The sequence below is a fragment of the Nerophis ophidion genome, linkage group LG06 (assembly GCF_033978795.1).
Source record: "Nerophis ophidion isolate RoL-2023_Sa linkage group LG06, RoL_Noph_v1.0, whole genome shotgun sequence".
In the NCBI taxonomy this organism is placed as follows: Eukaryota; Metazoa; Chordata; class Actinopteri; order Syngnathiformes; family Syngnathidae; genus Nerophis; species Nerophis ophidion.
Window position 1 is genome coordinate 31545371 of NC_084616.1, and position 27426 is coordinate 31572796.

The following is a 27426-nucleotide window of genomic DNA, read 5'->3' on the forward strand; positions in this document are numbered from 1 at the left end:
ATTAAAGTCCCCCATTATGATTATATCATCGGCGTGTGTCACTAGATCAGCAACGAACTCTGAGAATTCATTGATAAAGTCCGAATAGGGCCCTGGGGGGCGGTAGATAACAGCCAGGTGTAGAGGCAGCGGTGTGACAGACCGCATAGTAAGCACCTCAAACGATTTATATTTATTATTTATGTTAGGACTAAGGTTAAAGTTTTCGTTGTATATTAGTGCGACCCCCCCACCCCTTTTAAAGGGACGGGCAATATCCGCATGTGTAAAGTTAGGAGGACATGCCTTATTTAGCGCAAAAAAGTCGTCTGGTTTAAGCCAGGTTTCGCTGAGACCGATGACGTTAACATTGTTGTCTCTGATGATATCATTAACTAACAACGTTTTGGGAGACAATGATCTTATGTTTAAAAACCCTATATTATAGGTAGTGGGCTGTTTTAGGGAATTTTTGATCAAATTATCCGTAGTAGCAATATTAATAATGTTGTGTTTATTATGCCCAGTGCATTTAGTATAATTACGACCATATCTCGGAATTGATACGACGGGAGTTTTCCGATTGTTTGTTTGTTGCTTTGATAAACTGCACGGATCATAGTTTGCCACCTCAGTAGAACACGTCCAACTCTGAAACAATCAAAGGAGAAAAAACTTGTTCTAATTAAACTGACTCCTTACCCAGACCAGTAGTCTCGCATCTTCCATTTAAATCCGGCTTTAGGATGGAGGGAAGTGGTGTTCTGTGGGGATTAGCCTTCTGCTTTGTTTTTAGCCCCGCTCGGCATCCGCGTTTCCGATCACACCGCTGGCATCTGTTTCCGATCACACCGCTGGCGTCTGTTTCCGATCACACCGCTGGCGTCTGCTCCGTAGACGGCCCCCGCTGCTACGATACTCCCCTGCTTCACAGGCCGCTGGATGTAGCCGCCGAAGTAGTTCCGTGCTAGTTAGCAGGTCTAGCAAGCACGCGTCTATCAGTCCAAAACGGCCCGATCTGTCCACATCCAGAAGTGTCTGGCGGTCGTAAGTGATCACGGAGTGACCACGATGTGAGCCAGCCATGAAGTTTGCAGAATTGTCCGGTATTTCTGCCAAATGTTCCATTTTTAGCAGGAGCGCCGCGATGTCGCAACCCGTCCAGGCACCGCCATTTTTATTTATATCATACACACACACGCACACACACACATACATACATACATATATATGTATATATATATATATATATATATATATATATATATATATATATATGCAGCCCTCAAGGTAACCATGCAAGATTAAGGTAAAGGAGCATGTAAAGTCAAAATAAATAGTGTGATTAATCTGAGTATATACATGACTAATGCGATAATGTTTTTGATCAATCCCATGAGATGAATCATTAATTTTGACATCAGTAAATTTTATATTTTTGGGTCTACCACTTGACAGCATCAAAGAAAGAGACTGAATGTCTTTTTTTTAATTACAAACCCCGTTTCCATATGAGTTGGTAAATTGTGTGAGATGTAAATATAAACTGAATACAATGATTTGCAAATCCTTTTCAACCCATATTCAATTGAATTAACTACAAAGACAAGATATTTGATATTCAAACTCAAAATTTTATTTTTGCAAATATTAATTTACTTGGAATTTCATGGCTGCAACATGTGCCAAAGTAGTTGGGAAAGGGCATAGTTACCACTGTTTTACATCACCTTTTCTTTTAACATCACTCAATGAACGTTTGGGAACTGAGGAAACTAATTGTTAAAGCTTTGAAAGTGGAATTCTTTCTCATTCTTGTTTTATGTAGAGCTTCAGTCGTTCAACAGTCCGGGGTCTCCGCTGTCGTATTTTACGCTTCATAATGTGCCACACTTTTCCGATGGGAGACAGGTCTGGACTGCAGGTGGGCCAGGAAAATACCTGCACTCTTTTACGACAAAACCACGCTGTTGTAACACGTAGCTTGGCAATGTCTAGCTGGAATAAGCAGGGGCGTCCATGATAACGTTGCTTGGATGACACTATATGTTGCTCCAAAACCTGTATGGACCGTTCAGCATTAATGGTGCCTTCACAGATGTGTAAGTTACCCATGCCTTGAGTACTAATACACCCCCATACCATCACAGATGCTGACTTTTGAACTTTGCTCCTATAACAATCCGAAAGGTTATTTTCCTCTTTGTGCCGGAGGACACCACGTCCACAGTTTCCATATAAAATTTGAAATGTGGACTTGTCAGATCATAGAACACTTTTCCACTTTGCATCAGTCCATCATACGTGAGCTCGGGCCCAGCGAAGCCAGCGGCGTTCCTTGGTGTTGTTGATAAATGGGTTTTGCTTTGCATAGCAGAGTTTTAACTTGCACTTACAGATGTAGCGACCAACTGTAGTTACTGGCAGTGGTTTTATGAAGTGTTCCTGAGCCCATGTTGTGATATCCTTTACACACTGATGTCAGTTTTTGATGCAGTACCGCCTGAGGGGCCAAAGGTCCGTAATATCATCGCTTACGTGCAGTGATTTCTCCAGATTTTCTGAACGTTTTGATGATTTTACGGACCGTAGATGATAAAATCCCTAAATTCCTTGCAATAGCTCGTTGAGAAATGTTGTCCTAAAACTGTTTGACATTTTGCTTACAAATTGGTGACCATCGCCCCATTTTTGTTTGTGAATTACTTAGCATTTCATGGAAGCTGCTTTTATACCCAATCGTGGCACCCACCTGTTCCCAATTAGCCTGCACACCTGTGGGATGTTCCAAATAAGTGTTTGATGAGCATTTCTCAACTTTATCAGTATTTATTGCCACCTTTCCCAACTTCTTTGTCACGTGTAGGTGGCATCAAATTCTAAAGTTAATGATTATTTGAAAAAAAAAATGTAAATCAGTTTGAACATCAAATATGTTGTCTTTGTAGCATATTCAATTTAATATGGGTTGAAAATGATTTGCAAATCATTGTATTCCGTTTATATTTACTTCTAACATAATTTCCCAACTCATATGGAAATGTGGTTTGTAGAACTGATGTTTTATTTCCATTATAGGATACAACATTTACAGAACATAATATATCAAAACTACCAATCTCTTACATGTATGCACACTCAAACTGACTTGTGGAATGATGTAGAATGTGTCTCCATCTTGTGGCGTCACTTCAAAAAGGCTACATAGTCATAATTCACATAATTACAGTTGAATGCCACTGGAATTAAATAACATTCACATAACCAGACTGAAAAACAACTTGACATAAATAGATAAAACAAACCTTTGGCCTAAATCATGACATTTTTTAATGCACCAACACCATATGTCATCCAATTGGATGTTGTATTTTTACTGGTTGACACAACCAACGATAGAGTTGCAAAGGAAAGCCAGCACACCCAAAATTGTTTCCTGGGAAGGGGAAAACATGTTTTGCGTTCGATATATGTGAAGCGCAGGGTTGGTGGGTGGATGAAATGTCGGAATCAGGGATTCATTAACATAATTCCCATTTGTGATAGAAAAAGATATATTTTTTTAATAAAACAAGCTCAAGGATCCAACAGGAAGTCCGGACTGTATAGTCCTGATGTATAAATAAAGTGGATGGGATAGGATTGGATGACAGGGACAAATATGAATATACTACTTTTCATTTACAGTCATGACATCTTACTTGAGGGTGACACTTAATGACAGTTTAATGGTCAATATTTTCCTGCTAATTTTTATCAATTGTCCCTCTCGGGGTCACAGGGTAGCTGGAGCCTATCACAGCTGCATTCGGGCGGAAGGCGGTATACACCCTGGACAAGTCGCCACCTCGTCACAGGGCCAACACAGATAGACAACATTCACACACTAGGGCCAATTTAGTCTTGCCAATCAACCTATCCCCAGGTGCATGTCTTAAGAGGTGGGATTAAGCCAGAGTACTCGGAGGGAACCCACGCAGTCACAGTGAGAACATGCAAACTCCACACAGAAAGACCCCGAGCATGGGGATCGAACCCAGGACCTTTTTCTATTGTGAGACACATTCATCACTGTGCTGCCCTGGCTAATAATGTAATACACATAAATGTAAATGATTGTTTTGGAATATTTGTTGGGAAGTGGACTAACATCACAGAGATTGTGGTGGATGCTGGAGGTTCCACATACTGTAATGAAATAAATCAACCCCAAGGTGGCACTATTATTCAGGCAAGTGCTGTTCTTCCTATGTGGGCCTCATCAGCATCATGGCACAGTAAGAGGCATGATATTGACCACAGTAAACAGTGCATATTTAAATAATAATACTGTCTTTTGTGAGAAAATGTGGTTCGGGCAGTGAAAAAAAAGAGAAGATAGTCACCCGAGGAGCACAGTCTTCATTGAGTGGTCATGCATTTGAACCTGTTCTTGAAGTAGAAGACTTCATCGTGAATATGCTTTTCAACACCGCTTTGGGAGTATCGGAACTTTTCATAGGCCTTTTGTGAGTCTGTTCCATCGCTCCATGGCAGCTTGATCTTTGATGCGTGGTTTATAATGACATCACTGCAGGAGCCAATGTGAAGGGAGCCCAGGGCATCAATAAAGAACTCTGTGGAGGAGCAAAATTCAATTTTTGTTGTGAAAAATCCAACCTTGTTTTTTTTTTTGAAAAGTTTTCTTTCCAGGTTTTCAATCTAAAGCAAATGTGTCATTAGTGAGTGCAATATGTAAGTGTAAACACTTTATTAAGGACACATGCGCAGTCGAGCTGTACTGTATTGTATGGGCACTCACTGAAAAAACAATTCCACCTGAGATTTGACTGCATTACAAGGCTGCTGTCTGTTTTGTGTGCAATTACCGTATTTTTCCGACTATAAGTCGCAGTTTTTTTCATAGTTTGGCCTGGGGTGCGACATATACTCCGTGTGAAATTATTAATACATTACTGTAAAATATCAAATAATATTATTTATCTCATTCGCGGAAGAGACCAAGAAAATGTCAGCAATAGTCACACACACGTCAACCAATAAGAATTTGGCGAAGGAGGGTCATGGCAGAAGTGCATTGTGGGTCATGGAATGCTAACTGCTATATGCTATATGCTACTGCCGTAGCTATTAAAGTGGATCATTTCAACGTTGGCGGTAACTTATAAAAACTGAGAAGGGCTGAACAAAAATGGCACCGAAAAGGAAATCATGTACCGCAGATTACAAGCTGGACGTCGTGAAATATGCAGCAGAAAACGACAAGAGGAAGCGGTGCATACCTTTGGAGTTGGCAGAGTTGTTTAGAAGCGACATCGAGGAAGAAGATTTCATAGAATTTATCGATTAGGAGTGACAGATTGTTTGGTAAACGTATAGCGTGTTCTATATGTTGTAGATATTTGAATGACTCTTACCATAATATTTTACGTTAACATACCAGGCACCTTCTCAGTTGTTTTTTTATGCATCATACAACGTACACTTATTCAGCCTGTTGTTCACTAATCTTTATTTATTTTAAATTGCCTTTCAAATGTCTATTCTTGGTGTTGGATTTTATCAAATAAATTTCCCCCAAAAATGTGACTTATACTCCAGTGCGACGTATATATGTTTTTTTTCTTTTTTATTATGCATTTTCGGCCGGTGCGACGTATACTCCGTAGCGATTTATAATCCGAAAAATACGGTACCAAATGTTTCTGACTATAAGACACACCTGATTATAAGACGCACTGTCAATGAGCAGGTCTATTTTCATACAAAAACGCACATACATACGGCGCTTTGAAGGGGTCATTTTATCATTTCCACATTTAAAACACTTCCTTGTGCTCTACATAACACGTAACGGTGATTCTTTGGTCAAAATGTTGCATAGATAATGTTTTCCAGACCATCTTTAAGCCGCTTTCTGACCCTCTCTCCGGGATGTGCCGTCTTTTGGACGGGTCTTATTAACATTGCTCCACTATGACAGTATTCTTCGCGTCATCGTTTGCTGTATTTCTAGCACTTCCATAGCGAGTCTACTGACAAATATAACAACTGTATGCTAATTTATATTAGAAATTGCAACAGTGGAAGATGAATGCCTCACAATAAGACGATAGAGGGGGAAAAAAAGGAGCTTACTGACTATGGTCCAGACTACAATTGCGAACGCGCACATTTTCGGGACTTATGCAGATCCCAAATACACATCAGTAGGTACCAGAAGGTAAGAAAAGTAGGTTTTGCATATGTGGAGGAGGATTGTGATCAGCGCACTGTTGGGGGTAAAGGTCAGCGACCCCGTCTGGGCTGCTGGAGACACCGCACCCTCAGACGGGGGCGTGGCATGTGCAGACAGAGACACAGCTGTCAGATGATTAGTTTGCGCAGGTGGTACGTGTTAAACTAATCATCTGTTGTCTTTTACAGTGACTGAAAAGTCGAAACATACCAGTTTGTGAAAGACCTGAGCGACTGAAAAGTCGAAACATATCTGTTGTAAGAAGATTATTATTAAAATTCCTGTCAAACCCAAGCAACTGGCTTCCAGCGTGGCTATGTAAGTAGGAAAAGCTTACATTTGGCGCCTAACTTAAAAAACACAAGAAAAAAAGAAGAGAACAATGTCAACACCAAGCCCGATAGAGGCATTGGGGCAGCTGTTGGCAGAAGTATCCACGGCCAATCACTGCCAGATGGAAGCAATGCAGGGACAAATTGCACAGCAGAACCAAATCCTGCAAGCCCTGACGGAGACGTCCGGAGCGGGGGCATCATTGGTGGCTGTGGGAATGCACAGATTGGCGGAGACAGAAGATCCGCAAACATATATGGACATGTTCGAGGCCACGGCAGGAGCATGCGTGTGGCCTGAGGAGGAATGGGCAGTGCGGCTGCTGCCGCTGCTGGCGGGAGATGCGCAGTGGGCGGCACTCAGCCTACCACCAGATTCCCGGGTAAGATTCCGGGACTTGAGAAGACGCGCAGTGCTGGACCGGACGGGAGGATCCAAAGAAAATCACAGGCGCCGGTTCCAGGAAATGCCACTCGGCCCGGAGGAGCGGCCTTTCGCCCTGGGCCAGCAACTCAGGGATGCGGCAACCAGATGGCTGCCACCCGTGCAAGTCAAGGAAGTGATGGAACAGATTATTCTGGAGCAGTTCATGCACCTCAGCGTGGGGTCCAGTATCACCGTCCACAAGACCTGGCCACAGCGGGATCACTAGTGGAGGACCATCTGGTGGTGCACCGAGAGGGAAAAAAGGAGGAAAAGACAGCAAAGGGGGTGGAGCGCCCAGTTCCAGCGCCGCGGAGGATGCGTGCGCCGCCGGCTGATGGAATCCAGCAGCGGTCAAAGTTTAAAAATACTCAAACTGTTTTTTCTCCTCCTCAGAACCCGGCCGCTACGGACGCTGTGTCTCCCCCGCAAACGACTCCTCGAATGCCTGGGCAGGTGTGCTGGAGGTGTGGACGGCTTGGACACCTGCAGCAGGAATGTCCTAACATGGAGGTGGGACAGTTGATCCGGGTCGTCGACCCTGCGGCGCCTTCCCCCGGGCCAGGAGAGACGTACTATGTACCGGTATGGATACAAGGGAGTACACACCGGGCAATGGTGGATTCGGGCTGCGAGCGCTCTATGATCCACCAGAACCTGGTTTGACCTGGGGCGTTGAGAATGGGTACACGGGTGCGGGTTAAATGTGTGCAGGGGATATTCACGAGTAACAGATTGTGCCTGTGGAAATTTTTTTTTAAAGGGAAAAAACAGTGTTAAGGTGGATGTAAGTTCCCGCCTAGCGCACCCCTTAATCTTGAGAACCAATTGTTGTTTGCAGCGCGGGAGGTTCCCCAGGCCTCCACAGGGTTTTCCCGGTTTGAACTGTTGTTCTGCAGGAAGCCTGGGAGGAAGGTCCAAGTCCCATTAAAAACAAAATTCAGTACGTCATGGACTTAAGCGCAAAACTTCACACATTGGGACACTTTGTTATTCATCCAAATTTGCTCCAAGCCCAAGAACGTCCGCAACGCCTGTATAACAAGGGGACACAACTCAGACAATTTTCACCGGGAGAGAAAGTACTTGTATTACTCCTAACATCCAGCTCTAAATTACTGGCCAAGTGGCAAGGACCCTGTGTGGTCACACGACGAGTGGGTGACATGGATTACGAGGTCCGGCGGGCTGACTGGAGCGGGACAACCCAAATATATCACCTTAACCTACTAAAAGGGTGGAGGGAAGCGGGGCCTGTCTCCATGGTGACAGCGATAGCGGAGAACGAAGAGCTGGGGCTGGAGGGTCCCCCCTCAAACCGGCCCTTCCCTCCATGCTGTGATAATCATCTGACGCCGTCACAGAAAGCAGATGTGGCCAATTTGCAGTAACATTTTGCTGACGTGTTCTCCCCTCTGCCAGGCCGCACGAACCTCACCCAACATCACATAGAGACAAGCCCAGCAGTGACGGTGAGGTCTTGGCCCTATAGGCTACCCGAACACAAGCGCAAAGTAGTTCGGGAGAAATTAAAAGCCATGCTGGAATTGGGGGTAATAGAAGAGTCACATAGTGCATGGTGCAGTCCCATAGTTCTGGTAGGGAAGAAAGATGGGTCTGTGCGATTCTGTGTGGACTACTGCAAGGTAAATGATGTGTCACGTTTTGATGCCTACCCGCTCCTAGACCGGTTGGGCTCTGCTCGTTTTTTTACGACACTGGATTTAACTAAGGGTTACTGGCAGATTCCCTTGTCTCTAGAGTCTAAGGAAAAAACGGCATTCTCCACTCCGGAAGGTTTATACCAATTCGTGACCCTTCCGTTGGGCATGTTCGATGCGCCCGCCTCCTTTCAGAGACTCATGGACTAAGTACTGCGTCCCCACGCGGCATATGCTGCCACCTATCTGTATGATGTCATCATCCAGGGGAACAACTGGGGGCGGTACTCGAGTCCCTGAGGCGGGCGGGGCTCACCGCCAACCCGGCGAAGTGTGCAGTTGGTCGAAGGGAGGTACAGTATCTGGGGTACCACTTGGGGGAAGGTGAGGTGCGGCCTCAGACGGACAAAACCGCGGCAGTTGCAGCCTGCCCGACCCCGAAGACGAAAAAAGAGGCGTTGGTATCTCGCTTTATAACCCTACCGTTTCAGAGTGATCCATAGGCCGGGGGCACAGATTGGCGTGGCGGGCTTTCTCTCCCGCTCTCGTGCGGGGAAGGGGGGGGGAACGATGTCCAGGCATAAATCTGGCGGTGGAGCTATGTGGAGGAGAATTGTGATAAGCGCACTGTTGGAGTAAAGGTCAGCAACCCCTTCGGGGCTGCTGGAGACAGCGCACCCTCAGACGGAGCATGGCATGTGCTGACTGAGAGACACAGCTGTCAGATGATTAGTTTGCGCAGGTGGTACGTGTTACAGCATACTATTGCAAAACAAAACGCCAGACAATATGTCTCCTGATAGGGGCCATTTTGGGGTCCACCATATTAATACTCGTATGTTGAACAGTAAGTCTCACTACGGTGGACGTATTGCTCCACGTTCCATCAAGTCGGCGGCTAAATCGTAGACCAGAGTTGTACTAAAACATTTTCACAGATTTTTGAGCGCCGTGTGTAATGTTCTGTATTCTCAATGAAACATCAAAGATTTGGTATTGCTTGCTTATGGGTGCTTGCTAGCGTCACTTATTAACGGGTCAACAACTTCACGCAGGTGGTGGCAACCTGCAGCCCACATGTATCTCTTATGTGTGACTGCCATCCACTGGTCACACTTCTCATTACGCCTACTACCACATAAAATCAGTCAGTAATCAAAACCAGAAATAATACATACAAAAGGCGCACTCTCGATGTTTAAGAAAATGAAAGGGTTTTAAGTGCGCCTTATAATCTGAAATATACGATATGATACTGAATCAACAACCGTCTGCCACTATCAGTCAAAACTGAGCATTTGGTGTAAAAGCAGAATGATTATTTGGTTAGATTATTGTACTACTTCAATAATCCAAATATAGAACAACTCATTTTCAAGCCCCTTTTTTTTCCTTTTTTTAAAAAGACAAAATCAAAACACATTTTTTTCAAATCATTTTTTTCAATATAAGTGAAGTAAATTATATTTATGTAGCGCTTTTTCTCTAGAGACTCTAAGCGCTGTACAAAGTAAAACCCATTATCTCCTTTTTTTTAAATTACCATCTGATAGATTCAAAAAAGATCTATGATAGGTGTTCGACCACTCAGCTTCATTGATTAATATGACCTTAAAATTACCATCATAACTTGTTTGTTAAGTTACAGTTTTCAATATAAAGCAAATAAAGTCACTGTATGTCATTACATTTGATCACACATATAAAGAACACACTAAATGAACTGACTCACATTAGGCAAAGTTGTTTGGCACCACCTATTGCTTTGCATGAATAAATGCCTAGACCCCTAGAAAAAAAAAATTACGTCTTATATTTAGGTCGGTGTGGTTAATTTATGTAGACTTTTTAGGTGTACTTAAAGCTGTGGTCAGGAGTGTATATATCGTTCAAATATTAGATCTACATACCCAGGTGGCCACGGCGAGCTAGGCGGGGGTCAAAGCCGACCTGCTGCACTTTGTCAGTTCTCCCCATGAAGAAGTTGATGACAGCATCAGCGACCACGCAATTGGCAAATCCCTCAATATCGTGGTGGTATCCACGCCTGATATGTATACAGTCTCCATCCTCTCCCCCCTCTTCCACAGAAATGGTATGGCGGAAGGTTGAAGTCCAACCTGTTACTTCTCGAACCGCACCCCCAACCTACAGCAATTAAAACAGAAGATAATGTTCAGGGCAAAAACATAACCACATATTCTAGCATGGATCAAGCATCTGGTCAGTGATGTCATGGAAAATAAAGGCTTGTTTATAGTTTAGGTACAGCTGATATTTCCAGACGTTAAACTGCTTTTATAGTTTTCTGCTCTCCATAAATAGTCTCCTCTCTCACATTGTACGAAAAGAAGGCCTTTAAAATGTAACTACAACTGTCTTACGGCAAGTGTCTCTAACATTTGGTCTTCTTAGAGCTACTTTTACAAATCGATATTGGCCTTGAACAACTAATTTTTGTAACATTTATCTTCATAGCTTGTTTCAAGCCAAACAGACTAATAAATAAGTGTGTTTTCTTTCTAAAACATTAACATGTTGGTATAAACAACTCACATTTTGCATTAAAATGACTACGACAAACACCATGACCTTCCTGCAGCAAACTTAACGCACAACAGGTAGACCACACACTACAACTTCCACTTTGGGGAAAGGTAATAAACAACAACTATCTCATCATGTAGGTATAAGAAAAAGGGCTGCAATGAATAATCGATTAATTCAATTAGAAAAAAAGCTTTTGATTTATATTCTGTTGCTTTGATTAATAGTTTAATGAGTGTAAATAATAAGATTTTATAACATTAATAGTGCACATAAGAGCAGTGGTGTAAGGGTGATGTGATCTATGTGGAGAGGTTTTTTAAATTATTATTATTATTATTGATGCACACATACTACAAATGAACTTACAATGCTGATGATGTGCACTTAATTAAAAAAAAGAATGACGGTTATTGTTAGCAGAAAAGTATTGCTTATTTTAAAAAAAAAATCCCTATAATACACATTAAGGCTATAAAGTGTTTAATCTGATTAACTGAATAAGCGACAAAACTGGGGCTGCAGCGATAAATCCATCTTAATCGATTAATTCGATTAGAAAACAACTTTGATGTATTTTACTTTAAATATGTGGACATAGTTTCCGCACGGCCGCAGTAATAGAACCCACATAGTGATGTGGGTTTTAATTTTTATCAATGCATGTTAAATATGTGCATTTGTTAAGCGGGAAAAAAAGGTTATGGCAAACAGAAAAAAAATGTATTTTAACTATTTTCCCTGAAATACGCATTGAGGCTATAACGTGTGTGTTATCGCATTATTCAAGTAATCGATACATTAGTCAATTACTAAGGTAATTGAAAGCTTCGGGAATATGTTTACTTGATTATTTTTTCAAGCTACTGTAGCTCGTGATGTGCTTTTGTCATCCCCCAGGAGAGTTGAGCCTTACATTAGGTAACACTGTATTTTTGTTTCATTCCTGTGAGAATATTGTGTGTGACTGAAGCATTACAAGTCTACTGAAATGCGATGTTGTTATTTAAACGGGGATAGCAGGTCCATTCTATGTGTCATACTTGGTCATTTCGCGATATTGCCATATTTTTGCTGAAAGGATTTAGTAGAGAACATTGACAACTTTTGGTCGCTGATAAAAAAGCCTTGCCTTTACCGGAAGTAGCAGACGATATGCGCCTGACGTCACCGGTTGTGGAGGTCCTCACATATGCACATTGTTTACAATCATGGCCACCAGCAGCGAAAGCGATTCGGACCGAGAAAGCGACGATTTCCCCATTAATTGGAGCGAGGATGAAAGATTTGTGGATGAGGAAAGTGAGAGTGAAGGATTAGAGGGCAGTAGGAGCGATTCAGATAGGGAAGATGCTGTGAGAGGCGCCGTGACAGCCGTGGGCGTGGCAGGACCACTCGGCCAGGCCCAACCGCAACAAGGGATGGAGCCATACCGCTTTGAACCCGACGCTAACGGTGACAGTCAGGAGGACGCTGCTGATATTGATGCTGGAGTAGCACACGACATAGATCGCCTTCAAAATACAAAATGGTAAAATGTTATTTATAAATTAGTTTAAGCTTGTGGCCTAGTCTCGCACTGTTACTGTTAGTGTTACAACTTACACCCCCCCCTTCACAAGGGACCCTCTTCGAAACACGATCTTTCGTAATGATCGCTGCATAATACACTGTACTTTGTGTGTGTGGTTCAATCCAACCATGTTCGCTTGATCTCTCTTTTCCATAGTAAAGCTTGACTGTCATCTTTCAGTAATGTAGATGGATTAGATTAGATAGTACTTTATTTATTCCGTCAGGAAAATTTAAATTTTCAGCACAATCCCATTCAAGATCAGACACACATTACAGGGAGACAGAACAGGATCGCTGACGGGTCTGCCGGCTTCCAGCGCCCCCTTACAAAAAAGATGAGATACAGGTAAACACAAACACCAGCTGTTTGTGTTGCTGCAGCCGGCCGCAATACATCGCTTCCCACCTACAGCTTTCTTCTTTGATGGCTCCATTGTTCATTGAACAAATTGCAAAAGATTCACCAACACAGATGTCCAGAATACTGTGGAATTTTGCAATGAAAACAGACGACTTAATAGCTGGTCACCATGCTGTCCCAAAACGTCCTCTACAAACCGTGACGTCATGCACAGGCGTCATCATACCGAAACGTTTTCAGCAGGATATTTCGGCGTGAAATTTAAAATTGCACTTTAGTAAGCTAACCCGGCCGTATTGGCATGTGTTGCAATGTTAATATTTCATCATTGATATATAAACTATCAGACTGCATGGTCGGTAGTAGTTGGTTTCAGTAGGCCTTTAAGGAGTGGAACTATCCAGGCCTAGCTGCAGTGTGCTCAAACAACTACCAGGTAGCATCTGTGAGCAGGTAATGTATTATCTTTTTCTCTTTTAGACTATATCTTTTTCTCTTTTAGACTTATCACGTTTTATTGGGTCCGTGGTGCATTCTTCAAGCAATTTTCACTCACGCTTCCAGTGAAATTTGAGGCAAAATACTCATTGCAAACCACTGCTCTACATAAAAGCTCCTTTAAAGGAAAACTGCTCTTTTTTTGAAATGTGGTCTATCATTCACAATTGTGTAAAACTTAAGTTTTTCCATTTTTATGCATTCTAACTCGTAAATAAACACTGGCAAAAGTCAGGTAACAATGGAGTCCATAGGAGTTGCTCTATTCCACCTATAAACCACCCTAAAAAACATCCAAAAACATCCGTTATCGTTTTACATATAGATGGTGTGAGTATACAGTATATGTAATATAGTAACAGGGACATTCATAATAACATGTAATATTTAGGTATTTTGCACATTTTAAGCAAATGGCGGCGTAATCATTTCACAGACGCATCACAACGTTTGCTTTTCCTTCAAGAACAACACCTACTACAGACTACTTTTGGACAAATGATGATTCAGAACCCTGTATGTACTAAAGTGTGTGCCACTTTTGTCGTCGACTTTCGTAAAATCTTGCACTCGTCCGCCCTTCTTGATAACCTCTCGAGGAACTCTGAATAAATGTTTATCCTTTTCGGGATTTGAACGGTTCATACAGCCAAAAACAAAGCAAGGATAGGGCCTTTTTCTTTGAGAAAGGCTAAATGGAACCACGCACCCATTGAGAACAGACGCTGCTTGAATACCACGTATATTTAATGAGTCGAACATAACGTCATTAAAACCCAAGAAATTGTTGCCTTTGTTTTTATGCTTCCGGGTTATAGCCCGCGTGTTGAGACTGGCCAATGCGCTATACAAAGGGTCTCTTGAGAGATCTGGTTTTCAATTGCATAATCCAGATGTGTTAGTCCGACTTTTCAAAAACAGAACACGATCAGATAAAAGTGTTTCCATGGGTGATAGGATGTTTATCTAGGGCCAAACTATTTGAGAAAACGAAATAATTTGGTGCATGAACACATACTGACTGTGACAATACTGTGGCAGCACAAGCTAAGTAGCCGTTAAAAATAGTTTGTCTGCGTTAGTGCTTATAATAAAAATATCGCTAATATTTGGTTAATATTCAGGTCAGGATATGTAAATGGAGTACTGTTTGTGATTTTAGGAGGGGTTTTTTAGAGGGTTTAATGGGCGGAATTGTGTATTCCTACTAGCTGCATCGTTAGCTACCTCTTACTTGGTGTATTTTAAGAATTACAATGCATAAAAATAAGAAAAAAATATGTTCTTGTCTTACATGGAATTCCAAAAAGGAGCACTTCCCCTTTAAGACCATTAAATATTACATAAATATATATGAACATTTAAAATCATGCAGCTACAGTAGACTAAGTGACATTAAGATACCTTTTGGCTAAACTATAGAGTACATCTAGAACAGGGGTCGGGAACCTTTTTGGCTGACAGAGCCATGAAAGCCAAATATTTCAAAATGTATTTCTGTGAGAGCCATATAATATTTTTTAACACTGAATACAACTAAATGCATGCATTTTTAATTAATAACAACATTTTTAAAGTACAATAAGTCTCTTATTATTTTTAATATTTTTATCCTGAAGCTAACCAATAATAAATAAAATACTTTTTACCAATAATGCGACTTCTTGAACAAGTGCGGTAGAAAATGGATGGATGGATTAAAATGCATGAAAATGTTTTATATTTGGAACATTATTTTTAACACTGTGATTACCAGCAAAAATGTTCACAACTTATTGTGTTAAGCAATATCAGCAAAGATTTATCTGACAGCCAGATGCAGTCATCAAAAGAGCCACATCTGGCTCTAGAGCCATAGGTTCCCTACCCCTGATCTAGAATAACTACTGCACAAACCTTGATTATGCTGGAATATCATGTTTCTTGACAAAATCCATTTGTGTATCTTTGTTTTACATTGATTGTGTACTGCAGACGGAAATGTTGAGACACATTTTTCAGACCATCCTACCAGATCCAGGCTGGTCTTCTCCAGGATATCAACCATCTTTTCCAGCTTGGTGTTTGCAGTGAAGAGGAAATCATCATCCACCCAGAGAACATATTTGCTGCTCACCTGGGACACTGCCAAATTTCGCCCCGCAAACCAACCCTGAAAAGCCGATTAAACAGCACTCTTGTGGGGCAACAATGATTCAACATGCCATGTTAGTATATGATAAATATTTACCTTTCCAAATGGCATAATGAATTGTTCAATGTGCGGTCCTTTCACCTGCTGCGGGTGCTCATTATCGTCAGCTATCACAATTGTGACGTTTGGATAATATTGCCTTATGCTGGCAATAAGATCTTGGAGTTTATCATAGCGTAGAAAGGTCTTTGTCACAATGGTAACAAGGGCACTGATATTGGTCTCTTGAAAACAAAAAAAAACACAAAAGCACTGAAGTTGCACAAATATGGCATTCCTTTACATATATCAATCAGTATTGTAGAACTGCAGTATGGTATAGTATCATAAAGAATATATAAATGCTCAAAAACCTTTTGCATATCCAGAGTTGTAAAGTCTCGAGATGGTGGCATGTCCGACTTTTATGGTGAAAAATGACCGATGACCTTCATTTGCAAACTGAACTGCGGAGTAGGAACAATGAAAATAAAAGGATTTCCTCTGACAAACTCTCGTTCTTTGAATAACTTAAACCTTTGCACTTTCTTGTTGATACCATCTTTATTGTTTGCTATGGTAGTTCTGCAGTGAGACATGTGCCGCACCCAGGAAATGTGTTTCTACTCATGAATACATCCCTTTGTGAGCAAAGTGCAGCAGCAGGCTGCAGCCCAGCGTGGAATCAGAATCAGAATAAGAATTCAGAAATACTTTATTAATCCCCGAGTGGAAAGTGCATAAATCTAATATTTCGGCAGCACATACAGTACTTGTACAGTGTTGAGTCATTTTCAGTGGATAGTAAATCTGTACTACAAACAATACTGTACTTTGACTACTCCAATTGTACTGCCCCTTGAGAATATATAATACAGTGGCTGTTGAAATGTGAGGGTGTAGGTTAAGTAAGGAAACATAATATGGACCGGTATCCTCACTGTCTTACTATAACAGTGGACCACCAATACATTTGACATTTTAATTATATTCAATAAGACTACAAACATGTACATCTGTGGTGAGAAGGGTGAAATTTGTGATAAGATCTCTCTCTCCTTATTTATTACTCTATTTGCTAAAATCTCTTTTAAAATGGTTATAGTCAGCTGTAACGCGTTTTCAGTTAGACCTATGCAGAAGTGTACAGAACATCTATTCTTTTGTGGTTTCTTAAGGGTAAATTACCGCTTATCTTTGCGCCACTATGGATTACCAAGGTACGGCACAGCAAGCAAATAAACAAATACAGCGGTCCATCCATTGGTTGATTATTGATGATCTCACCAGGAAATGTGCCAATCCACCCCTGGCCATGTTTGGTATACTCGTCCTTTGTTATTCAAACAAAAGGTAGAATATATTGTTTTAAATGGGTCATATTATGGCAAAAAAAAAAACCTTATTTGTGGTCTACATAACTTGTAATGGTGGTGCTTTGTTCAAAGTTGTCTATAGATTATGTTTTACAGACCATCTTCCAGCCACTTTCTGACTATCTCTTTAAGATGCTGCGTTTGGTGGACAATGTTTTAAATTGACATTAAAAAGTGAACATCATGCTGCTTTACATTATTTGTGTTTTTTTTATGTCAGAATTTTAGGTTTATGACAGGTTTTTTTAAAGAATATTTTGCGCTGTAATTAATTCATAGTACATTTTGGGTCAAACTGTTTACGGCTCTGTCCGGTTTCCAATACTGTTTCCCCATCAATGCTAAACTCATTGCAAAGTGGCACACAACCGTGCTACACTTCCAATCACTGAGAGGAAAATGAACCCATGCTGTCAACCACAAGACCTACAATGACCTACTTGCGTGACGGAAAATGTTACAAAAATGAATAGGGCTCATTCATTATCCATCCATCCCTTTCTTTTTTCTACCGCTTGTCCCTTTTTGGGGTCGCTGGAGCCTATCTCAGCTGCAGTCGGGCGGTAGGCAGGGTACACACTGGACAAGTTGCCACCTCGTCCCAGGGCCATTATCTGTCATCATGAAAGTTGAGACAATATTTAAAGAATATTTTCTTTCCAATATATTGTGTATATTATGCATACGAGGAGAGTTACTATAATGCTTTAAGGCGATTGTGGAGAGGCGGAGCCGACGGTCCGACAGAGAGGCAGGGCACGCTAGAGCCCGGCCCAAGATGGCGGCGAGGAGGCGGAGATAGCGAGCGAGCGGCGAGGCAGGGAGTGCCGGGAGCAACGCCACAAACGAGATAAGGTGCGTGGATCGTGCACCTGGATACGATTAATGAATCCTCTCGCACTGTTAAAAAGGGCGGCAGCCGTGATTGTCGGGGAGATAGGTGGAGAAACGACGAAGGAACGAGAGGGAGAGACGACAACACGAGCAGCAGCGCATGCAACCCGGAAGAGAGCGAGAGGCAGACAAAAACGACGTGGACGGCTGAAAAGCTACACGGAAGAGCGAACAGTGAGAGCGCGGCAAAAGCTGAAAAGCAACATGCGAAACACTTTGTCTTATTTGGAAAAATAAAGAAGTCTACACCTGCGAGCGAATGGCCCCCCCAAAGAAGTTGTTGAAGTTGAAAAAGTTGTTGAAGTTGTTGAAGAAGATGAAGAAGTTCAAAAAAATGGTACAGAAGAAGAAGCTAAAGAAGAAGAAGAAGAAGAAGACGATGAAGAAGTTCAAAAAAATGATACAGAAGAAGAAGAAGTTTAAGAAAATGATAAGGAAGAAGAAGAAGTTGAAGAAGTGCAATAAAATGATACAGAAGTTGAATAAGTGCAAGAAAATGATACAGAAGTTGAAGAAGTTCAAGAAAAAGGCAAAGACGAAAAAAAAGAAAGAAAAAGACAAAGACGAAATGGAAGAAAACAAAGAAAAAGACAAAGACGAAACGGAAGAAAACAAAAACAAAATGGAAGACGACAGACGAAATGGAAGAAAATGAAGAGGAAGAAAAAGAACAAAGGAGGTGTGTCTTAATGAAATTAAACAATGGATGTCAGCTAACTTTTTGCAACTCAACGCCAAGAAAACGGAAATGCTGATTATCGGTCCTGCTAGTCACCGACCTCTATTTAATAATACAACTCTAACATTTGACAACCAAACAATTAAACAAGGCGACTTGGTAAAGAATCTGGGAATTATCTTCGACCCAAGTCTCTCCTTTGAGGCACACATTAAAAGCGTTACTATAACGGCCTTCTTTCATCTCCGTAATATCGCTAAAATTCGCTCCATTTTGTCCACTAACGACGCTGAGATCATTATCCATGCGTTTGTTACGTCTCCCCTCGATTACTGTACTGTATTGTTTTCGGGTCTCCCCATGTCTAGCATTAAAAGATTACAGTTGGTACAAAATGCGGCTGCTAGACTTTTGACAAGAACAAGAAAGTTTGATCATATTACACCTATACTGGCTCACCTGCACTGGCTTCCTGTGCACTTAAGATGTGACATTAAGGTTTTACTACTTATGTATAAAATACTACACGGTTTAGCTCTGGCCTATCTTGCCGATGGTATTGTACCATATGTCCCGGCAAGAAATCTGCGTTCAAAGGACTCCGACTTATTAGTGATTCCCAGAGCCCCAAAAAAGTCTGCAGGTTCTAGAGCGTTTTCCGTTCGGGCTCCAGTACTCTGAAATGCCCTCCCGGTAACAGTTCCAGATGCCACCTCAGAAGAAGCATTTAAGTCTCACCTTAAAACTTATTTGTATACTCTAGCCTTTAATAAACCCTCTTTTTAGACCAGTTGATCTGCCGTTTCTTTTCTTTTTCTCCTCTGTCCCACTCTCCCTTGTGAAGGGGGTCCGGTCCGGTGGCCATGGATGAAGTACTGGCTGTCCAGAGTCGGGACCCAGGATGGACCGCTCGTCCAGAGTCGGGATCCAGAATGGACCGCTCGCCTGTGTATCGGGTGGGGACATCTCTGCGCAGCTGATCTGCCTCCGCTTGGGATGGTTTCCTGTTGGCTCCACTATGGACGGGACTCTCGCTATTGTGTTGGATCCACTTTGGACTGTACTCTCACGGGTGTGTTGGATCCACTATGGATTGAACTGTCATAGTATATTCTATGAACTTTCACAGTATCATGTTAGACCCGCTCGACATCCATTGCTTTCAGTCCCCTGGGGGTCGGGGGGTTTGCCCACATATGCGGTCCTCTCCAAGGTTTCTCATAGTCATCATTGTCATCGACGTCCCACTGGGTGTGAGTTTTCCTTGCCCTTATGTGGGCTCTACCGAGGATGTTGTTGTGGTTTGTGTTGTGGTTTGTGCAGCCCTTTGAGACACTAATGATTTAGGGCTATATAAATAACCATTGATTGATTGATTGATTGATTGATTGATTGATATAGTGATGTTCCATGGTAAAAGGGCGATTCCAATTTTTTTTCCATTTAGAAGAAAAAAGAAAAAAGGCCATCAGAAAAACATTTGTTTATTTCAAATATAAAACGTGATTAATCAATAGATTACTTAATTACTAAAATAATCCATAGCTGCATCCATTATGTGGACCACAAGGAAGGGCTTTAAATGTATATTTAGAATAATCAGAGGTCCCCTTTAAAACATGTTTTGTATAGTTAATGGCTGGAACATAAGAAAAAAAGAGTCACAGACTATTCATCTTTGGATAGATATGTATTCCTTGTATTTAAATGAAATACAGTATATTCGATTTGAGTATAAGGAGTCTTTCAGATTGCAACAGGCTATCACTCCCTTATTTGTGACCAAGGTTCAACCAGCCTTTAATAGGGTCGGAGTCCTTTTATGGTCTTGAGATGCGTTAAAATGAGGTTGATCATTAACTCTAACCCAGAACTAACAATACCTATGATAGGCCCCGTTTACACTAGACACCAAATCTAAAATGTGTTGCCCTCCATTGACATAGATCAGATATTTTTTTGCCAGTCTAAATGCTCCAAAGTCCTTCAAATCTGATATTTTCACATCAGATGTGACTGCAGTCTGAATAAAAATGCGACCGGTTTGCGACTTTTACAACATCTTTGGCCGAGCTACGTCATTCATGTGCACAACACGATCACTTTCCTTTTTGCAATTCTCTTCTTTTTTCTCCTGCAATTGTTTTCCAACTTGCTGTACACAACAGCCACGACACAGACCCACTAACATGCTGATCTGAGGCGTCCCTGTTTTCTCGTGAAGTAGCAACTTCCCTATTTATTCACGGAATCTGGTCAACTTCCTTTGTATTGACTTTATCAAAGTGTGCATTTAAGTGACGTCGGGGCCACATTGGGGCCACATTGGGGCCAGGTTGGGGCCCGTGCAAGTTCATACTGTAGTCTGATCACATTTTACTTGTAAACTAAATTGTCAGCTGGTAAATAATTAGGTTCGGTCATCTTTGGTCTGCAGTGTAAATGTAGTCATAGTCATGTGTGCTTCCTATCTGGGCCAGTGGGAAAAAATATATGAGAACTGGATCTTTACAAAACTGAGGAAAATTGTTATAAATGAGACCTATGATGATTTAATCTACATTTAACACACTTTCTTGTGGTCTGGATAACACTTATTAGATATGCTTTGGTGTAAATTCTGCTCCACAGTCACAGTTTTAACCCAGTTTCTGAGAATATCTGCTGTGGAAGCGTTCTAACATTGCAAATGACACCCTTCATGCCCCGTCCTGTACAACAGTATCAGAATTTATCTTTTGAAAATAATTATATATATATCTTGAAAATGAACATTCTAATTTTTTTTTAACTGTCACGGTTTGAAATTAAATAAATAGTATATAGATTCACCGGTCACAACATTTAGTGCACCTGCCTACTTTCCAATCGATTCAGAGCCACATTATGGGACGGCGTGGCACTGTTGAAGGAGAATGGACGTGCCAGCAACCTGAGGGTTCCTTGTTCGATCCCCAGCTTCTACCAACTTAGTCACACCCGTTGTGTCCTTGAGCAGGACACTTCACCTTTGCTCCTGATGGGTCGTGGCTAGGCCCTTGCATGGTAGCTCCCGCCATCAGTGTGTGAATGTGTGTGTGAATGGGTGAATGTGGAAATAGTGTCAAAGCGCTTTGAGTACCTTGAAGGTAGAAAAGCGCTATGCAAGTATAACCCATTTTACCATTTCTACCATTTGAAAAAAATGCTTTTAACAGCAGTTATGTTCTGCATGTCGCACATGCAGAATAGTGGACAAATAAACAAATAACTATTTTATTTTTATTTAGCCACGAAAGATCCTTTTGGGATTAACAATCTCTTTTTAAGGGAGTCCTGAATGGCGGGAGCTGGAATCAAACCTACAACCCTCAAGTAGCAGGCAAGGCCGCTCTACCATCCGAGCCACGCAGTCTAAGCCGAGAAGGACGACCCATCAGAAGTCAGGTGAAGTGTCTTGCTCAAGAACATAACAAACTTGACTAGGATGGCAGAAGCTGGTAATTGAACCAGGAACCCTCAGGTGTATGGCACGGCTGCTCTATCAACCTAGCCACGCCATCCTCAGAAGGAAGCCACATAAGTATCTGCATCACGTGGACTACGTTTCCACTGCAAGCCAAAGAGGCCCAAATCAGATATTTTTTCCAGCTGACTGATTAGACTGCAAGTAAAATGTGATCTTTCACAGACTCCAGTTAAAGAGCCCACAGGCACCAATGTGGCCCCGAGGTGGCCTCAACTTGCATGCACAGTTTGATATAGTGAAAACAAAAAAAGTTGATCGAATACCATAAATGAAAAAGGAAGTTGCAACTATTACTACAAAATAAAAGTCGCCACACCTTAAAAATGTGTTTTTTTACTTGAAAGTAAATTAAAGTAATACAAAGCATGAATTAATATGTATATAGCGTAATCTATTTAGGAGGGTTTTAATCTTTTTATGGCTGTTAAGTAGAGGCGTCAGAGCTTAGTTGCCAACCTTGAGACCTCCGATTTCGGGAGGTGGGGACTGTTGTTGTTGGGGGCGTGGTTAAGAGGGGAGGAGTATATTTGCCGCTAGATTCATGGATTCACCAAGTCAAGTATTTCATACTGTATATATATATATATATATATATATATATAGATAAATATATTAGGGCTGTGAATCTTTGGGTGTCCCACGATTCGATTCAATATCGATTCTTGGGATAACGATTCGATAATATATCAATTTTTTTCGATTCGATTCGATTCTCGATTCAAAAACGAAATTTTTTTGATTCAAAACGATTCTGTATTCATTCAATACATAGGATTTCAGCAGGATCTACCCCAGTCTGCTGACATGCCAGTAGAGTAGTAGATTTAAAAAAAAAAAAAAAAAAAAGCTTTTATAATTTTAAAGGACAATGTTTTATCAACTGATTGCAATAATGCGAGGAGAGATTGAAGTGTATGCCCGCAGCTAAAAGTCTTGCGTGAGAACGTTTATTCGAATGTTACAATATAGTCATTTTCTATATCGCACAGAGACAAACCCGTGATATATCGTATATATCGCCCAGCCCTAATTCATATACTAAGTATTACATATAGCCAATTATTTGCGCACTATTGACTAGAAAATTTGACCGCCAGAAAAAAATATGTTGCTCGCCAAAATCGGATATTGTGATGACGTACTTCCGCTGGCGGGCTGTATCTTTCCCGGCGCACAAGAATGACCTAGCTCACCCAAAGATGATGCAAAAGTCGCATTCCGGTCGCATTTCCTTTTATATTGATGTCACATCTGAAAAGATAAGATTCTAATCGTATTCGGACTCCCTCTGAAAGATCCGATTTGAAAGACTTTGGAGCGTTTGGACTGGCAAAAAAAATCAGATTCGATGTGCAATGTAAACGGGGCCATTGTGACATCACATTGTGCCCACTGTTAAAAAAAACAACTGCAAAACACAGTATTCAGAGGCATCCAAAACTGCATGCAAGCACACACCTACATGCATGAATCTTACAGTATGTTGTGTGTGTCAAATGTACCTGTGTCTGCTGTCCTGGGATGGAACACAGTGTTTGTGTAGGTGACAAACTGCAGCTGCCTGTTCAGCGCAGCCAGAACAGGACTCGAGAGCACCATATGCTTCTCTCCTTCTCCTTTAACCGAGACCATATCCACTGTAGCGGCGACATCAAAAATTCCCAAAGTTGCTGTCAAATATACCTGACGTGCCATTTGATGAAAGAAAAAAAATGTTAAAATTGAATCCTCAGAACCTCAGCTACAACGTGTAGAGCCATGTTCAAGATAAATGCCCTCGAGCTTTCTTTCACTTTACTGTACAAACTTGCAGACTGCAAACTCACCGTATGGTTGGATCTTGCTTTTTCAACAAGCCCCAAACCTAATGTAAAAGGGGGAGATTAGTATGAGAATGATACAATTATATCATTAAAGCAAAGTGCAACACAAGTGCAAACATATTTGCAAAAAATTAATATGGAAAATCATATAGTTATTAATATGTGTCATTCATTTGTGTAAAAAAATAGGAATTATAATATTCATTACTTTGGTTTTCAAATTGTATGCGCGTTACTGCAATCGTCAAATGATTGCAGTTTGTATTTAGATTAATCATTGAGTTATTTGTAGAGGTGGGACTCTTTGGGCACCTCATGATTTGACTATGATTGCGATTCAGGAGCTACAATTCAATAAAAAATCGATTATTGATGCATCTTTAATTCATGTATAATGATGCAGTTTGTTTCACTAAAAAGGCATTTACCACTTGCAACTTTCAAAAACAGTGCATCAGTAATAAAAAACTGTTAAATTAATTCCCATCAAATGTATTAAATTACTGGAAATGTTGGCAAAACTGGAACAAAAGGGCCCTAAAATAAACGAGCTGGTCAGCTCTCTCGAATATACGGATCTGTCTTGCCGACTTCCCTTACCCGCCTTGTTCTAACATGCCAGAGGCTGTTGACCTTGGAGACCTGCTGCGGATATGAGTACGGCCTGGCGCGAGATTTACACCTTTATTACACCGTTGCAGTCAGTCAAATTTTAGAAATGTTTGCATAAATAAACCTATTATCGAATTCTTGATGTTTACTTTTTAATTTTATAATCGTCCATGTCCGAATTACGATGCATCTATTATTTCCTCCACCTCTAGTTATTTGTGTTTATCGTTATAATATTCAATATGACAATCGCTATAATAATCGCTATAATAATCTGTGATAGTCACATTTTATTTTGCATGACAAAGGGGACTCAAAAAAAATAAGGGAATATATGCACTTAACATTTTAATTAAACTCTTCTAAGATAAGTGGTAGAAAATGAATGGATGGAAGTTAATGTTAATGCCAACAAAAACAATTTTTCTTTTGAATCTTTCTGCAGATTTTTTTTTTTTAGATTTATAATGATAAAGGATTAATCCGCATTAACTTGTTGATTTCAACAGCCATTGTTATTAATCTTTTACATTCCATTAACATGGTCTTTTTGAGTGACTTTGTTTGACAAATGCTCATCCCAAAAAGTGTTTCACATGAGCTGTTGTTTGAGTTAACAAACAATTCTACTCCTAAACCAAGGTTACATGTTGTCAGAACACACACACCTGCCACTGCAAAAAAGACACATACTTAAGCAAAAACAAGCTGCCAAAGGGGTAAGCAACATTTGCTTGCATAGAATTGTAAAAACAAGAGTATTTCATTTTAACTTTAACACTAAAATTACTCTTAAAATAAGAAATTAGGTCAAAGTTTCAGCCTTTTTTTCTCGTCATAGCTATTTTTTCACTAAAATGTCCTTATTACAATCTATGTTGTTATTTGTCTGACAAAAGCACCACATATTCGCACTTGAAAAAAACAAAAGTTTAACCCCATGAATCACAATTGAAATTTCTCACAAGCTCACTCAATGCAGTCTAAAAACACCGCTTTACACTGTAACTTGAATGTGTTAAGCTCTCTGGTAGAGTATGAATTCTAACAGTTTTAGGGAGGTAGGTGCTGAGCTGTTTCTGAGTTTCCAACTGATAGCAGCTATGAACATGCTTGAATGGAGAGAAACTCCTTTCTAATTAGGAAGCAATACACACTAAATAGAAAGAAATTAAAGGCAGAACCTCTTTTCTTTTTTGCATCATTCAAACACACTTCTGCAAAATTAAACCTTGAGTGGATGCGGACTGTCCAAAATGTGTTTGTTGATTAAGGGCAGGGGGGTCAAACTCATTTTAGCTGAGGGGCCGCATGGAGGAAAATCTATTCACAAGTGGGCCATAATGGTAAAATCATGGCATGATAACATAAAAACAAGGACAGTTTCAGGTTGTTTTCTATGTTTTACTTTGGCCAAAAATAGATCACGCACATTCTGAAAACCTAGAAATCACGAATAATCCTCTGGACAAAACCATTCAAATTAGTTGAAAATTCTGAAGAAAATGGTGCAGTTTCTAAAAACACAATGATCTTAGACTTAGTCTCAGTGTATCTACAAAGCCAGGATTAAACTCACAGTCTTTCTGGGATTGAACAAAAACACAACATGTAACTTATTCTAGGTATCAAATACCCCCTTTGTCATGTCCACTTATTAATACAGAGCTAACTTAACCAATCGTAAGAAACAGAGGTAAAAACTATTCAAAAGGGTTAAGTTCACTTTTTTCGTGTTTGACAGACATTTTGGGGGCTACAAAGTGCCAAATGACGATGTATTCGAAGCAGAAGAATAAAAACTACAAGTTTTATGTTTCATGTGGGTCGAGGAGGAGGAGCCACAGTCATCCTTGACTGTGTACCTTTTGCTTGGCCCCGGTATAAACCGTTTGCTTGCCTAACATAATTGCTATTTTAGACACATTTAGAGCAGCAGTTTCTTACGTTTAATAAAATAAATAAAAACTGCTAATTTTTATACTTGGCAAATTCATCACGCGGGCCGGGTAAAACCTGTTCACGGGCCTGAACCGGCCCGCGGCCCTTACTTTTGACACAGCTGATTAAGGGGGTGTCTAGGCCAGTGTTTTTGCCAAGTATTACCTGAGAAAAAATATGGCTCTCCAAATACCACCACCATGACCAACATTAAAATACAGTACTGTAGTAGCCCTAGGTATTCATTAAAAACAACCCAGAGGTTTATGTTTTGGCCACTGTAACATTACACACAGTTTGAATATCCATCCATCCATTTTCTACCGCTTATTCCCTTTGGGATCGCGGGGAGCGCTGGTGCCTATCTCAGCTACAATCGGGCTGAAGGCGGGGTACACCCTGGACAAGTCGCCACCTCATCGCAGGGCCAACACAGATAGACAGACAACATTCACACTCACATTCACACACTAGGGCCAATTTAGTGTTGCCAATCAACCTATCCCCAGGTGCATGTCTTTGGAGGTGGGAGGAAGCCGGAGTACCCGGAGGGAACCCACGCATTCACTGGGAGAAAATGCAAACTCCACACAGAAAGATCCCGAGCCCGGGATTGAACCCCAGACAACTCAGGACCTTCGTATTGTGAGGCGGACGCACTAACCCCTCTGCCACCATGAAGCCCACAGTTTGAACAGTAATACTTAAGTGATTATTTGACACACCCCTAGATAGAGCCAGCTTAGTGGTACATATACCACAGTTTGAGAATCCCTGGTTTAGCCCAAACCCAGATGTATTAGTT

At 41.0% G+C, this 27426-nt stretch overlaps 1 protein-coding gene across 10 annotated transcripts in view; it reads right to left on the bottom strand.

Annotated features, from left to right (window-relative positions):
- The window catches only part of b4galnt1a (beta-1,4-N-acetyl-galactosaminyl transferase 1a), a 165777-nt gene that overhangs the window by 105337 nt on the left and 33014 nt on the right, over positions 1–27426 (bottom strand). For 6 of the 10 annotated variants that reach the window (XR_009807132.1, XR_009807133.1, XR_009807130.1 and 3 more), the window contains exons 6-12: positions 24072–24109; positions 23748–23928; positions 16163–16255; positions 15846–16033; positions 15627–15767; positions 10545–10782; positions 4365–4595 (exon numbers count right to left, since the gene is read on the bottom strand). Coding sequence is in view for 4 of the 10 variants with exons in the window: in XM_061903381.1 (XP_061759365.1) it covers positions 4381–4595; positions 10545–10782; positions 15627–15767; positions 15846–16033; positions 16163–16255; positions 23748–23928; positions 24072–24109 (1094 nt within the window). In the remaining 6 variants the exon portion in view is untranslated. Of the gene's footprint in view, positions 1–1457; positions 4596–10544; positions 10783–15626; positions 15768–15845; positions 16034–16162; positions 16256–23747; positions 23929–24071; positions 24110–27426 lie in introns of those variants that run through there. The other 4 variants (XM_061903381.1, XM_061903379.1, XM_061903384.1 and 1 more) reach the window with 1 other exon arrangement.